Source organism: Carlito syrichta, unplaced genomic scaffold (genome assembly GCF_000164805.1).
Source record: "Carlito syrichta isolate Samal-C Ts95f unplaced genomic scaffold, Tarsius_syrichta-2.0.1 Scaffold314643, whole genome shotgun sequence".
Lineage (NCBI taxonomy): Eukaryota > Metazoa > Chordata > Mammalia > Primates > Tarsiidae > Carlito > Carlito syrichta.
The window spans coordinates 169,543-185,117 of record NW_007258739.1 but is presented as its reverse complement, the minus strand read 5'-3'; the positions used below and the strand labels follow the sequence as shown (position 1 = coordinate 185,117).

General features: G+C 35.2%; 1 protein-coding gene across 4 annotated transcripts in view; it reads right to left on the bottom strand.

Moving 5' to 3' along the window:
• The window catches only part of SCN9A (sodium voltage-gated channel alpha subunit 9), a 108,890-nt gene extending 93,983 nt beyond the window's left edge, over positions 1–14,907 (bottom strand). For 2 of the 4 annotated variants that reach the window (XM_008071704.2, XM_021719413.1), the window contains exons 1-6: positions 14,603–14,907; positions 10,979–11,097; positions 10,569–10,658; positions 9,933–10,061; positions 8,096–8,187; positions 6,919–7,131 (exon numbers count right to left, since the gene is read on the bottom strand). In XM_008071704.2, coding sequence (XP_008069895.1) covers positions 6,919–7,131; positions 8,096–8,187; positions 9,933–10,061; positions 10,569–10,658; positions 10,979–11,097; positions 14,603–14,860 — 901 coding nt within the window. In that variant the 5' untranslated portion in view covers positions 14,861–14,907. Of the gene's footprint in view, positions 1–6,918; positions 7,132–7,884; positions 7,977–8,095; positions 8,188–9,932; positions 10,062–10,568; positions 10,659–10,978; positions 11,098–14,602 lie in introns of all 4 variants that reach the window. The other 2 variants (XM_021719414.1, XM_021719415.1) reach the window with 1 other exon arrangement.
• Positions 14,908–15,575: the final 668 nt, after the last annotated feature.

The following is a 15,575-nucleotide window of genomic DNA, read 5'->3' as shown; positions in this document are numbered from 1 at the left end:
GGTTTATGTTTACCTTCATTGAGAAGCTGCATTATAAGAATGGGCTCTAGAGCTACCTGTGCCAGAAAACTGCCAGGTTATCATATTTGATTCAGTTCAAGAATGACAAAAGGTGAAACCATGTGAGTATCTCACTCTGGTTTTGTAGAACACTTTACAATAATTTCTCAACAAATAGACATTAAGCTATTAGGATAGTTGGCTTCTAGAAAATGTAAGGTTAATATCGCAAAAAAAAAAAAAAAAGGAAAACATGAAATGCAAAGATAAATGAAACATTCAAAGTGGGATGATTCTGTAATAGAAAGAATTAAGTTATCAATCAGTAATTCCACTACTAGGTGTATACTGAGAACTGAAATATATCTATCCATACTAAAAGTTGTACATGAATGTTGATAGCAACACTATTCTTTATAATCAAAACATGGAAACAACTCAAATGTCCATCAACTGATGAATGTAAAAACAAAATATGATATTTACATACAATAGAATATTATTTAGCAATAAAGAAATAAAGTAATGACACATACTACACTATGAACGAACTTTGAAAACATTATGCTAGGTGAAAAAAGCCAGATACAAGGAAGCCATATATTGTATTAATCCATTTATATTAAATGTACAGAGTAGGTAAAACCATAGAGATGAAGTAGATTAGTGGTTGCCATGGGCTGAGGGAAAACGGGAATGGGAAGTAACTACTAATAAGAACTAGGTTTCTTTGTGGGGAAATAAAAAAATAGTTTAAATTAGATAGTGGTGATAGTTGCACAACTCTGTGAATATGGCAAAAGCAATGAATTATAGACTTTAAAGGGGGAAATTTTATAATGTGTAAATTATTTCTCAGTAAGTCTATTTTTAAAAGGCAATGCTAATGGCAAAAGTTGTGGGTAAGAGTGAGATAAATTCCAATCTCCCACTAAAATATATATGAAGGCAAAACAAAAAAATATAAAAAAATGGATATAATAAAACTCTAAAGTTGATATTCAATCTATTGAAATGTGGAGGGGGGAATTTTTCTATTAATTTCAAGACTAATGGAACAAAATAGTAAAACATAATTGGTAATAGTAAAACATCATTCTATGGTTAGTTCTATCTGCCCTGGCTAAGAAAGAGAGCTTGGAGCAACTATATATAGCTTGGACTTATGGAAGTGGAGGGTATATTCCCAATCAAGGAGGTCAATGCAACTCTGAAAAACCTATTGCAGAAGGTCAGGTTGGGGCAGACTGCCCATGGGATACATTGGATTCTGGGAGGTGCACTGTCCACAAGAAAAGATCTGTATATGAAGGAGACAGGAAAAGACCTTGTAGCAGAGAAGACTAGTATTATGATTTTTCCCCAAACTTTCTCTATTAAGTGTTAAGTATTCAGAAAATAAAAGAATATTCTACTTTAGCCCAATAGAACCACAATGCATAATAATGGACATTTACCTCCAAACTGCACATAAACCTTACTTTCATCTATAGCAGCAAAAAGAGTATTTGAAGAGCAGTAGACAGTGAGTAACACCAAATCTATATGCATTGTATGTTTTTAAACAGGAGGCTAGACAGTGAGTTCATTTATTTGATAATGAATTTTGAAAAACACCTCTGAAATGGCTCTCCTATAGGCACAAGAAAACACTTTTAGATTATGTTCAAGTTTTCTATGTAGGTTGCCTTTATCATTATAATTCATTATAATTCTTTGATCTTGTCAAGAATGCCTATTTATTTACCTTATCACTTTCTCATGTCCTATCAACCAACTCTTGAGTTTACTTCTTTCTTTGCCCAGTTTAAATCCATGGGCACTCATTATCATCATTCCCTAATGTGGCAGAACCCCTGTTTACATTTAATCTAGCATCCTTCTTTTCCATGCTTGCTTCCAAGTGGCTGAATGTTGGTAGATAGAGAATCTCTCACAACAAACTGCATGGTTACATTTTAACTAAATGATCTCCAATCAACTGGCACTCTAACTCAATTTCCCCTTTCCTAAGATGATCATGTAAAATGTATTCTCCTCAAACCTTCTATAGAATTTCCCGTTTTCTTTGTTTTTGTTTGTTTGAGTTGGAGTCTCACTCTGTCACCCAGACTGGAGTGCAGTGGCTGCTCCCGGCCACCGCAGCCTGAACCTGCTGGGCTCCGGTGATCCTTCCACCTTAGCCTTCCAAGTAGCTGGAACTACAGGCGCGCACTACCACACCCGGCTAATTTTTTTTATTTATTGTAGAGATGAGGTCTCGCCAAGTTGCCCAGGCGGGTCTCGAACCTGCAGACTCAGGCAATCTACTCACCTCAGCCTCCCAAAGTGCGGGATTACAGGCTGAGCCACCGAGCCTGACTGTATTTCCTCTTTTCATTTGCACTCTCAGTCAGTAATCCCATCTCCTACTTCCTTGAAGAAGTAAAAGTTATTGAATTTGAACTTAATCATTTGTTGTTAAACCTGCAGTCTACCCCTCCATGTTTTCTCCTGCTTCAATGAAGATGTCTCTTTGTTCTTTCACTTTCTCAAGGAATTGACTTCTCTCTCTCTCCTGAATTAATCCTTACACTACTACTCATTCGTTGCTATCAATAGAACAACATCCCTACCAAAATCCATCTTTTTAAAAAAATGATGGCCATTGCCCCATTATTCTGCTGCCCTTAGAGTCAAATTTCTTGTAAAAATTGTCTACACATAATATCTTCTCTTCTCCCTGACCTCTTATTGACCCCTGTAGCCACCTTATTCTGACCTTGTGCCTCCACTACTCCTCAAAATTTTCCCATGAAAGTCTCTAATAACTTCTATATTGTTTAAGCTTTTACATATTTTTCTAGCTTCATCATCCTTAATGCTTGATCTTGCAGCATCATTCTACATAAACACTCCCTTTGTCACCAGATTGCCCAGCTTCTACCTGCTTAAAAACATCATGGATGTTCAGAAAGGGGTGTGTGTGTGTGTGTGTGTGTGTGTGTGTGTGTGTGTGTGTGTGTGTGTGTGTGTGTGTGCGCGCGCGCGCGCGCATGCGCGCGCGCATGCACGCGCACATGTGTGTCCCCTTCTTTTTTGCTGATTGTTTTGGAATTTATATCTCCAAACCAGGCAGTTCCTCTGATTTCTATGCCTAAAACTCCAATTATGTACTTTATATCTCCACCTAAATATCGTAAAGACATTTCAATTTTAGCTGGCTAATTTTCCCCTATAAACCTGCCCAACCTCTCCTATTAACCATTACTGCCCATTGCAGCCAGAACCTGAGAAGTCATCATCAAGTCTTCCTATCTTCTTTTATCCATCAGCAAGTTCTATAGATTTTGTCTCGACCTCACCCTTTTCTCTTCACTTCCCTGTCATCACTGTCAGATGAAACCCCCATCTTTTCTTGTATAGATGATAGAAACACCCTCCTAGCTGGTCTCCCTTATTCACCCTTGCCCAATCAGCTGTCCATATAGCAGACACAGAAATAAAAACCGCTGCATTTAAAATAAGCTCTAGTTGCCATCTTGCATCTCCACATGTGCGTGTCTAATTTCAGCTGGCCCAGTTGAGACCCCCTGAGCACCATCCCTAGTTGTGTGTGATGCCTTTTCCTCTTCAACAATATGAAAGAAACTATCACGAATCAGGAAAAACTTGCCAAATTGCAAACAAAAGTTCACGCTGGTAGGAAAGGAATTGTCCACAGAAAGGGGTTCATAGAACAACTACAGCAGATGATAAAAACAACTCCAGTTCTACTTAAAGAAGTAGGGATGAACAATATCTATGGTATTGAAGAGGTGAACAGGTTTACAGTCCAAAGAACAATGAACCACTTTAACAATCCTAAAGTTTAGGCATCTCTGGCAGCAAACAGTGTCTCCATTACAGGCCATGCTGAGATAAATCAGCTGACAGAAATGCAACCTAGCATCTTAAACCAGTTTGGTGAGGTCAATGTAACTAATTTAAGGAGACTGACTGAAGGTCTGCCCAAACAATCTGTGGATGGAAGAAAAAACTTGAAGAGGTTACTGGAAGCTGCTATTTTATATTATAACTGCTTTTAAAAACTGTTTTGTTTATAGATCTGATAAAATCTAGATCTCTAATATATTTAAACCCAAACTGCTTGAACACTACAGCTCTTTTCAGTTTTTGCCTATACACAACTTGATCTTTGCAGCTAATTAAGCTAAAGAAGCCTGGGAATAAAGTTTAAAACAAAAATTAGTAAAGTTCTTTGCCAAATAAAATAAAATAAAATAAAATACACTCCTTCCCATGGGCTAAAATGTCCTGCATGATTTGACCCCTGCTATTTTATCTTGCTTTCTCTAATGCCAGTCTGAATTTCTCTTGCTAAATTGCACTGCTGTTTTTCCATTCTTTAAATACATACTCTTTCTTGTTTCAGGGCCTTTGCCCATGGTATTCCTTCAAACTGAAGCCATATCCTCTATATGTGCACTCACATCCACATTTACACTGTTTTATGGCTTCTTATTTTTTACATCTTCATGTAAATGCTAACATCTCAGAGAAGTCTTCTCATTTAGTTGATATCTCAGCCTCTGAGATTTATTTTACTTGCATAGCATTTATTATAACTCAAAATATTTTTAACTTATTTGTTTGTTCTTCCTTAAAATTTTTTCATTCCCACAAAAAGATAAGCTCTATGAAAGCAGAGAGTGAGGCTATCTTGTTCATTGCTAAAGCTCCAAAAACTTGAACAACTTTTGGCTAGGAAAGGCACTCAAACACATGTTGATCAATGCAAGTCTGAATGGATGATGAAATAAGTAATGGCTTCCATGACAGAAAACAGAAAACAAAATTCAGACTTGATTTAAATATCTCTTCTCTAAAACAGTATTTTAGAAGAAAATGAAGTGTAGTGCATAGAACTGGAAGAGATAATTGTGGTAGAAGATTAATTATTAGCTGTCATTCACTTATGCTTAAACACAATATTAAGATATTTGCATAACTGAAGAGTTCTTTCCACTCTTTTTGAGAAAAAAATTCCATGAAACAATTCCAAAAGATGTTAAATTAAATTAGATGAGATTTAAAGCTGCCGCTATACTTAGCAAACTGCAACCTAAGTTAGTATCCAAACAAACTGCAACCTAAGTTACCAGTATATTCTTGTAACAACTATCTGAGTCTTAGCCAATCACAGCAGCATAGCTTCTGTCAAGAGCAGCCTGCCAAATGATCAGAGTATATCCATATAAGGCAAATCTAAGGTGTAACCAAACAAGCTGTTTCTGTATATCACTTCCTTTTTCTACCCACCTGGGTAGAACTCATTGAACTTCTCCTAGTTCTGACTGCTGCCCGATTCATGAATTATTCTTGCTCAAATAAACTCTGCTACATTTAATTGGTCTAAAGTTTTTCATTTAACAAAGGTTAAGAAAATTATTCAAATTATAAATTCATATAGAACCAGAACCAGGACACAGCCTCAAAGACTGATCCTACTTTTTTAAAAAAGTTAAATTTTAGTAAGTGTTGTAAATTAATTCTCAAAATTTAATGTAAATCATTCATCAGATATATTACTTTTGCAGAATATAAATTAAGAAATAAAATTCTCCAGAAATTGGAAATAAAAATTCAAGATTATATTTGTAAAAATCGGAAGCTGGAAAAGTTGGTAAAGATAAAAAGGAAGGGAAACAGTGCTAAAGTTATCATTAAATGATGACAGTAAAGAAATATACATTAAATATTTAACTTGAAGCTTTAGTTTTCTTATTAAGGCTTCTATTTTTTTCTGTCTTTTTTATTTCTAGTCTTTTACTATGCTTAATAGGTCTTATTTGTTCTTATTTTACTCAGTAAATGAGAAATGAAACATTTAGTAAAACAAATTTGTAAAATATAAGATATATTACTTTTCATTATTTAAGGAGAATCCTGATCTTTCCAACCTGATATCCTTCTTGCAAAGGCAGTATATTTAAAGGTTTGAGTTCCATCTTACCCCGGATCAAATTTTCTCTTACAATTTATGTATTGATGTGGGCATGATAAAGACACACTCTAGGTGTCAGACAGAAAGTACAACCTTAATCTTATTTTCATCCAATATTCATCAACAGTTGCAGCAAGAGACACCGTGCTAGGGGATAATTGTTAGGAGAGAACACAGTTCATGCTTTATGTAAGATACTCTATAATTCTGAATTAAGCAGACTTCCAAAACTGTGTGTACAGATCAAAAGTAATTCTACTGAATCAAACTTCAATGTGATACCATCAGTTTATATTGAGGGAAACCACTAGAAACAACTGTGGAAGTCATAATTGGCTATAAAGATAGTGCCACTAAGGATGAGTAAACTGTTTTGCTTTGTTCAAATCTTTAGAAATACCATCAAGTGATAGATACTATTTGATATTTGATATTAATATTATCACATGTGATTAATATAACTGTAAAATGCTATATTATGGTTACAAGTATATTGTGCAAAAATATATTATCATATAAAATGTATCAGATTATATAATAAACATATTTAGTATAATAAAACTACAAAGTATAAATATATGTATAAATATATAATATATAAATATAATCCATCATATAGTCATAAGTAATGGTTAGCATTATTAATTATAGCTATATGCATATCTACAGAAAAAACTGATTTGTTTTTATCTTATAAAAATTGGAAATTACAGAATTAACCCATTTTCCTGTTGCCAGTACTGCTAGAAAACTTAGAGTCAGGAAGATTTATGAAAGTCATATATAACATGATCCAAATTCACATTGTAGCAATTTTCTATATATTTGAATAGCTTTGAAACAATTAAAATGAAAGTAGCATTTCATTGTTAAAAGAGAGCAATGCTTTTAACATTATTTCAAACCGTTAACAACCACGGAGGCATTCTTACGTTTAAAGTCTTCTTCATTCTCAAAGGTATCTATCATGCTTTTTAATGTTTCATTATTTTTAACTGAATTTTGCAGACATTTATGCCTCAGGTTGCCCATGAACAGTTGTAGTCCTATTAGCGCAAACACACTCAGACAGAACACAGTCAGGATCATGACATCAGAAAGTTTCTTCACAGACTGGATTAAGGCCCCCACAATGGTCTTCAGGCCTAAAAATGGGAAAAAGGCATTCATAATTACACAAAGTCTCTAAATGAGAAACAAAATCAAAACACAAACTTTCCTAGAAATGCATGCGTTAAATCAAACCCATGACCTTAAGTCACCTAATTCAAAATAAGTCTGGAAGCTCAAAAGGGTGGATTTACTATTTTAGATACATTTTTTCCTATATATTGCTACATACAGTTAAAAATAAGAAATGCTCAAAGAATACTCAAGTTGTAAAAATGAGTAATTTGGTTATTCAAACCACTTATAAAAGTATTTTTTATAATTTCAAATGTAGTGAATGCTTATCAAACAAACCATCTCTCTATAATGGCACTAAGACAAATTGCTGCATATAGTGACAATTTATAATGAAATAATTTTCAATAAAGAAATGGTTTGTTGAGAAAAATATAACATAACATTTCATGCGATATCCCCATGCTAATATTTATTATTTCTTTCTTAGCTATGTAAAATCGATAAAAATGAATTGAAATTTTCCTTCCTGAATAAGCAAATGGAAAACGAGCCCTTAGACAGAGGAAAAATTTCAAGTTGAAATGTGATCCAAGTGGTCATCTTCATCCTCTAAGACCCATGCAATTGATTAAACTCAAAGGCTGACTTTTGATAATAATTGTGAAATAGAAAAGAAATCAAATTTAATTAAAATGGTATAAGATAAAGTTTTTTTATTTTCTTTTCTCCAAAAAATCAAAGTCAGCCTCGGTGTTTAACCCCACTCTCACCTGGAATGACTGAAATTGTTTTCAGTGCTCGGAGAACTCTGAATGTTCTCAACGCTGAGACATTGCCGAGGTCCACAAACTCTGTCACATATCTGTAATAGGGGAGTTTATACACAAACACAGTGACAACACACACACAAACGAACAGAGAAAAACTCCCAAATAGTTGGAGTTATGAGTGGCCTTATGCTTCACACCAATTACTTCTTACCTGGGATTACAGAAATAGTTTTCAAAGCTCTCAAGACTCTGAAAGTGCGAAGAGCTGAAACATTGCCTAGGTTTACAAATTCTGTTAAATACCTGTAGAATTAAATCAGAGTTATTCAGAATTTAGATTAAAGTCTATGATACTTACCTGAGCCTTTAGTAAAGGTATTTTCTATGTTTGAGGCTTCTTTTGTAAATGTATAGTTCTGTAAGTATTTTTTTCTAGCGTAACTAATTGAATTTAATTTGCCTGGATTTGACTCATTTGATACAAGTAAAATACAAATTATTAGCATAGCTTCATACATTTAAATGTCTAAATAAATAAGTAAACATTTCAATTATTAGACCCTTAACATTACGGTAATGTCAATTTTTCATTTCCTATAAAATGCTGAAAGCAGTATGCCAAGCAAAAGAAGTCAGACACAAAAGGCTGCATACTGTATGATTCTATTAATAAAATATGTCCAGAAGAGGCAAATCCATAGAGATAAAATGTAGATGTGTGGTTTCCAAAGGGCTGTGGGGAGGAGAGAATAAAAGTGACTGCTGATGAGTACAGGGTTTCTATTCAAAGTGATTCAAATGGTTTCTCTCTCTCTCTCTCTTTCTCTCTTTCTCCCCCCCCCCCCCTTTTTTTTGAGTTGTAGTCTCACTCTGTCATACAGGCACAATGATGGCTCACCACAACCTCGACCTCTTGGGCTCATGCAATTCTTCCACCTCAGCCTCCCGAGTAGCTGGGACTACAGGTGCTACAGGTGTGTGCCACCATGCCTGACTAATTTTCTTATTTTTTTGTAGGGACAAGGTCTCACTACATTGCCTAGGCTGATCTCACCCAGGCTCAAGTGATCCTCCCACTGCACCCAGCCCAAATGTACTCTAATTAGATAGTAGTGACGGTTGCACAACTTTGTAAATGTACTAAAATCACGAAATTGGATGTTTTTGAAGGGTGAATGTTACGGTATGTGAATTGTATCAATAGAAAAAGGAGGCAAAAGAAGAGGTAGCCTTCTTTGCACAATGTTTTCTTATGATCAGGTAGCAGGTGGAAGTACAGCATCACATGTGATCTCAAAAGGAGGGAGCCTGATGGGCAAGGAGGTCAGGAGGGGCAAGAAAATGAGACTAGAAAACTTCAGGACCTATTGAATTGTCTAAATGGCTCCAAAGAACCTGGGTTACTTTAATAATTCATAATAATAAAGAGGAGATATCATATCTGGATTTATGATTTAAAAAATAAATGTTTCTGACTAGTACATTTAGGAAAAGAGTAACAATTTTGAATGCATTAAAATTACACTTTAATGTAATTTTTTCCTTGAACATAACTGTGGATGTATGTGTAATGCATACACAATGTATTAATGTTAGTTTTAGTAAGCAGTGACAGCTCTTGTCAAAATATTTACTTTTGTATTTTAATACACTTAGACTGAATAGTTCAGCTTAATAAAAAGAGCACTGTACTTGTATTTAAAGGCCTGAGATGGATTGTTTTCCTTCCTACAGGTTTTATTAGATCATAAACAAGAATTTGAAAAAGTGTGAACCTCATTGGCGCTGCATAGACTATCCATTCAAGTGCTGAGCATGGAGGAAGATGAGCAATCATAATGATGTCACATATCTTTGAGTGGGAGATAGTTTTGTTGAAAATTTTAATATTTGCCTATCAATGATGAGTTTTAATACAACTTTCATTTTCTTTTAAATACAAGAATTACATGCAGGACAAAATTAGACCTCAAAAGTCTAATTACTGGAATACTGTGCTGTCTGAAATTTTTGCAAGTTTGTCATTTCAAAAAACTGAAAGTACTTACGCAAAAACAATGACGATAAAATCCAGCCAGTTCCATGGGTCACGAAGGAAAGTGAATTGTCCTACACAAAAGCCTCTTGCTAGGATTTTTACAAGTGATTCAAAAGTATATATTCCAGTAAAAGTGTACCTAAGCACAAGAATTCATTGAGATATTAGGTGTGAAAATAATACAGCACCGTGTAAATCCTTATAATTTATCTTCTCTGATTAACCAAAGGAAGTCATTTGTTGGAGGCTGGCTGCTGGATTACGGACCCACTAATTAGAACAAATTACAAGAGATCTTTCCTGAAAATATTAAAATGTAGATATCAGAAACACTCCCAGAAAGTAGAGGTACTTAAAATAATGAAGTATATAGATTCTGGATGTCCTTGGAAAATTCCTGCATTGGCAGTATCAAAAAATACACCCAAGAATAAGATATATGCAACATATTTAGAATAGAATGGGACATCTGATAAGTTCATTTTGCTAGAAACACTTTGGTATCTAGCTATTCTAGTCTACTCTTGGTAGGCTAATATGATAGAGAACAAAAAATAGAAAGAAAAGCAACTATATAATATAGGAAGAAAAAAGGATACAAATTAGAATATCAAAACTATATTAAAATGTATTTATACCCACTTACTCTACGTTTTTTGTCCAATCTGGAGGGCTACTCATGGTCATAAATATGCAGTTTGTCAGAATAGTGCACATGATCAGCATGCTGAATAAGGTAGCTTAGAATCAAGGAAATGATATGAGATTATTTGTTAAAATGCTAACAACTTTTTCTTAAGAAAAATTCCAAATGACCTTTTAGGTCACTTTTTTTTGCCTCTTTGTATATGACAGTAATAAATAAAAGTAATGTATCCTAAAATGCAAATACTGTCATTCTCTCATTCTTTTCTAAAACACACCAAATTATTTTAAAATTGATATATGAAAACCAGAGTCTTTCAAGGTGCAAAAACACTAAAATCTATATTTGAGTAACATAGCAAAATCTACACCTTAAAATACTATTGGAAGTAATCATTTTGAAAAGGATATGAGTGTACTAAAATCTTAATAGATATTCTTCTTAGAGGACTGAAAGGAGATAGCATGTACAAAGCAGGTGTGGCGTTAAAACGGAAGATTGCTTTACCTTTGTTCAATACTATGAATGTCTGAAGCAGGAAAAAGAAAACAGGATGAGATTGAGAATCCAATATTTCAATTTCACACATCAATATCAGATGTTTACCTTTCTATATGGTTGTCATTGTTTGCTGTTGTTTTTACTTATTTGTTGAGACAGAGTCTAACTCTGTCACTCAGGGTAGAGTGCAGTGCTAAGATCCCAACTCTCCATAGCCTCGACCTCCTGGACCTCCGAGTAGCTGGGACATGTGCCAATACATCTAGCACTTTTTTTTTTTTTTTTGGTAAAGATGAGGTCTCACTATGTTTCCCAGGCTGATCTTGGACTCCTGGGCTCAAGCTACTCTCCTGCCCTTCCTTGTGCTCCCAAGTGCTAGGATTACATGCATGAGCCACCACACCTAGGTGGTAGTGTTGTAATAAACACTGCCATCAGACTCAAGCAATGTGGTTCTGATGCCCTCAAAGCAGCAATCAGTGTGAGTTTGGCCAATGACTCCAAGGCCATTTCTTCTCAGTAAATTAAGAATTGAGCTATTTATGAGCCCATATTGCTTAGAACTTCCAAATACTTTCTTTTTTTCATATACCTTCAATAGTAATGATGACTGTGATGATCAACATTAGCTTAAAATACAACTTTCTTCTTTTCCATTACACTACATTTTAAGCAAGCCAAATAGAAACTAGGTATCTCTGATTTTTTAACCAAAACAGCTTGATAATTTTAATACTTACCAACAGTTGCCATAATTAGTAGCAAATGTTCCAAAGTACAAATTCTCTCAAAAGTATTTTCACAAATTAAAAGAATGTCAGAGATGGAACAGCAAAAACATGGAACAAACCCTACTGCCCACTGAAACTGGACTGGATAAAGAAAACATGGTACATATATACACAATGGAATATTATGCAGCCATAAAGAAGAACAAAATCATGGACTTCACAGCAAAGTGGATGGAGTTGGAAACTATCATACTAAGGTATCTATTACAGAAACAAAGAATTTAATACCGTTTGTTCTCACTCATAAGTGGGCCCTGAACATTAGTCACACTAGCACAAGGGAAGGATCGACAGTTGCTTGGCACTTCTAGGAGGGAGGGGTGGAAAAGAGTGGGGGACACACACAAAACAAAGGGTACCTGGCTCACTATCAGGAGGAGTGGTGGCCACCTAGAAGTCCAAACTTCACCTGCATGCAGCCTACTTCTGTAGTTAATCCTCATGTGTACCCTACATCTTGATAATAAAATAAAATTTAAAAAATAAAAAGAAAAGAAAGAAAAACAGGCTGGTTGTGGTGGCTCCAACTGGCAACCTAGCCATTTGGGAGAATAAGACAAGAGTATCATTTGAGACCAGGAGTTTGAGACCAGCCTGGCAACAACAAAGAGGGACACGGCTCTCTAAAAAAAGAATTAGCTGGGTGGTGGCCCCAACTATTCACGATCCTGAGGCTGAAGGATCTGTTGAGTCCAAGAATTTGTGGTTGAAATGAGCCATGATTGCCCCTGAACTCTAGCCAGGACAACAAAGTGAGACCTTGTCTCAAAAAAAAAAATAAAAAAAAAAGAAAGAAAGAAAGAAAAAGAAAAAGAAAAAAGAAAAGAAGAGAAAAACAAGTAAACAGCTGCAGCCACAAAATAGTAAAATAATCTAATGGCTTAGATATCAGAAAGACCAAGTCACCCTGTCTTATTTTTCTGCAATTGGCAGGCAAATTACTTGTGTTATCTAGAAGACAATGACTTAGTCTTTTTGTTGTTGTTTTGTTTAACTCAAGTTTTGTATGTTTATAAGTGGACATCTGGCAATAAACTTTTCTCACCAAATTAGGGAGATAAATTTGTGAATCTGACTTTTTATTTGTGTGTGGTAGTATTCTCTCAAGAAAACAAACTGCAACCTATTATTTTCAGATGCCCTATTTGTAAGGTAAATGAAACCAGACCAGGCGAAACGGCAACAAAGGAGCCAAGAAAAACTTATTAGCGCAATCCCGGGCTAAGTTCACTGGTCCATGTAGCTGTGGGCCGGAGAAGTCGTGCCCAGCAAGATGGGTGACGGGTTTATAAAGGGCACTGGTTGGGACAGCTGTCACATCTGCTGGCGATTGGCTGAATGGGATTGCTAGAGTCACTGTAACAGGTACTGGCTGGCTTTGTGGCTGGAGTCTTAGTTCCAGTCACTCATTTTTGCTGGTCCACTTTCGCCCATTGTTCTCCTGGTCTGGGTTGGAACCCTCTTGTTGAGGCCCGCCCCGCCCTCTGGTGCCTCCGGCCTTACACTATTATTTTTCTATTTTCTTTCACTATACCAGTTATGTCTGAATACAGTTCAACATAAAATACAGTTTTACACTGAAAATTAACTTTAAAATTAGTACCTGGTCCTTGAGTACAACTATCTCTTGTCTTAAATCTCAGTATATTGTGTTTTTTGAAATTCATTCATCAATTCTTTCTACAGTTGTATAATGAGCAACTATGTCATAAAAGTTAATGAAAGGAGTTTGACATTAATGAAAGGAGTTTGAACATAAATAAGGCATAAGTTTTTCATTCAAGGAACTTCCTAAAAAAATAACAAGCACACAAAACTCCTAAGGCAGGATGTACAGATATCATATAGAGAAATACAAATGGAGTAGAATAATAGTTAACAAGGAACAAAACCACATGTCTGTTAGAATTATCATGAAGGTTTAATGAACAGGGGATCATCTGAGTTAACATAAATATCACAGCATTATCACCACTTGATCTTGGCAAGACCTTTTACTTGAAATGATAACACACACAAAAAAAATTAGCTTGGCATTTTAAAATTTAAATTAGCAATTTTCATTTGCACTAAAAACTAGGAAGGAATTTGGGGGTTTATATAGACACAGGAGTTAATTATTAGTATGAAAGATAAGTATGATTATAATATCTGAGGGATCAGTGTGTCATGATACCAAAAAGGCAGAACACTATACTAAACACTTTTAAAAGATTTTAAAAAATCAAAAGTAGTATGCCAGTGTCAGACCAGCTTTTATTAAAAAATTAGAAAAAGCACATACTCGTTGGGCTCGGTGGCTCAGCCTGTAATCCCAGCACTCTGGGAGGCCGAGGTGAGTGGAATGCCAGAGCCCACAGGCTCAAGACCAGCCTGGGCAACTTGGCAAGGCCTCGTCGCTAAAGTAAATCAAAAATTAGCGGAGCGTGGTAGCTACTTCCAAGTAGTTCCAGCTACTTGGATGGTTGAGGCAGAAGGATCGCTAGAGTCCAAGTAGGTTGATGCTGGGATGGCTGTGAGTGTGCCACGGCACTCCAGCCTGGGCAACGGAGTGAGACTCCAACTTAAAAAAAAAAAAAAAGAAAGAAAAAGCACATACTGTATTCTGAATATCCTACCTATGTACTTAATATAACATTCATGGTGTGGTCATTCACAAAATTCCACTAATCTGATTGTGAAATATCTTTCATATAGAAGGAAGCCAATAGAAACCCACCACCAAAGTCAAAACCAACTCACTTTTTTGTCTGCGTAGTAAGGGTCCAGGTCTTCCAGGGGCTCTGACACCATGCCTGGAGGAATGTCTCCATAGATGAAGGGCAACTGCTTGCCAGCTTCCAAGTCACTGCTTGGCTTTGGACCTTCATCATCATCATCTTTCTTTTCTTCTTTGGGTTCCTTTGTTTTTCCTTCAGCAATGCGTTGCTCAATGAGGGTAAGAGACTGTTTGGTGAAGCAGACAAAGCTCTGAGGTCCTGGGGGAGGCAACAGTGCCATCTTTTCATCCTGTATATTTTATTTCCCCTTCAACTCCTTACATAAGAGGCCTGGGTGGAAACAAAGAAGGAAAGACTTAAATGTTTGCCTTCTGAATATTTAAATATTATTTAAATAAGTATTAAGTACTCGAATATTTAAATAGGCATTAAATGTAACATTTAAACATTAAGTACTTGATATTTAAATATTAAATATAATATTTACATATTTTTATTTAAAATATAGTAATAACACATAAAGCAGATTTTTAGTTTCACCTACAAAAGGTAATATGCTTATAAAATTATTATCAATTTGTAAGTGACTACTAGTGTCAGGACAGGACTTATTTTCCATACCTTCTAAACATCTTTATATTTAAAAATTTGAACTTACTATTTCACAGCTTTAATGTAAAAAAGAAATATAATTTCCTGATTAAATTTTTCTAAATTTCTTTCCATTTTTATTTGTATTCACCTTTGATGCAATTCAACTCAACTTTCTCTTAAATGTCTTTATGATATTGCTCCTGGTAGCACTACTCTCCAACCTGCTGCACTTTATCAACTAAGTTTATGTAATATTTTAAAAATTTTGTGTTGTCATTTCAACAATGTTCATAGCATCTTCACCAGTAGTAGGTGAAGTACTTTCTTTGCTCATCTGTAAGAAGCAACTCCTCATCCATTCAAGCTTTATCATGAGATTGCAGCAATTCAGTCACATCTTC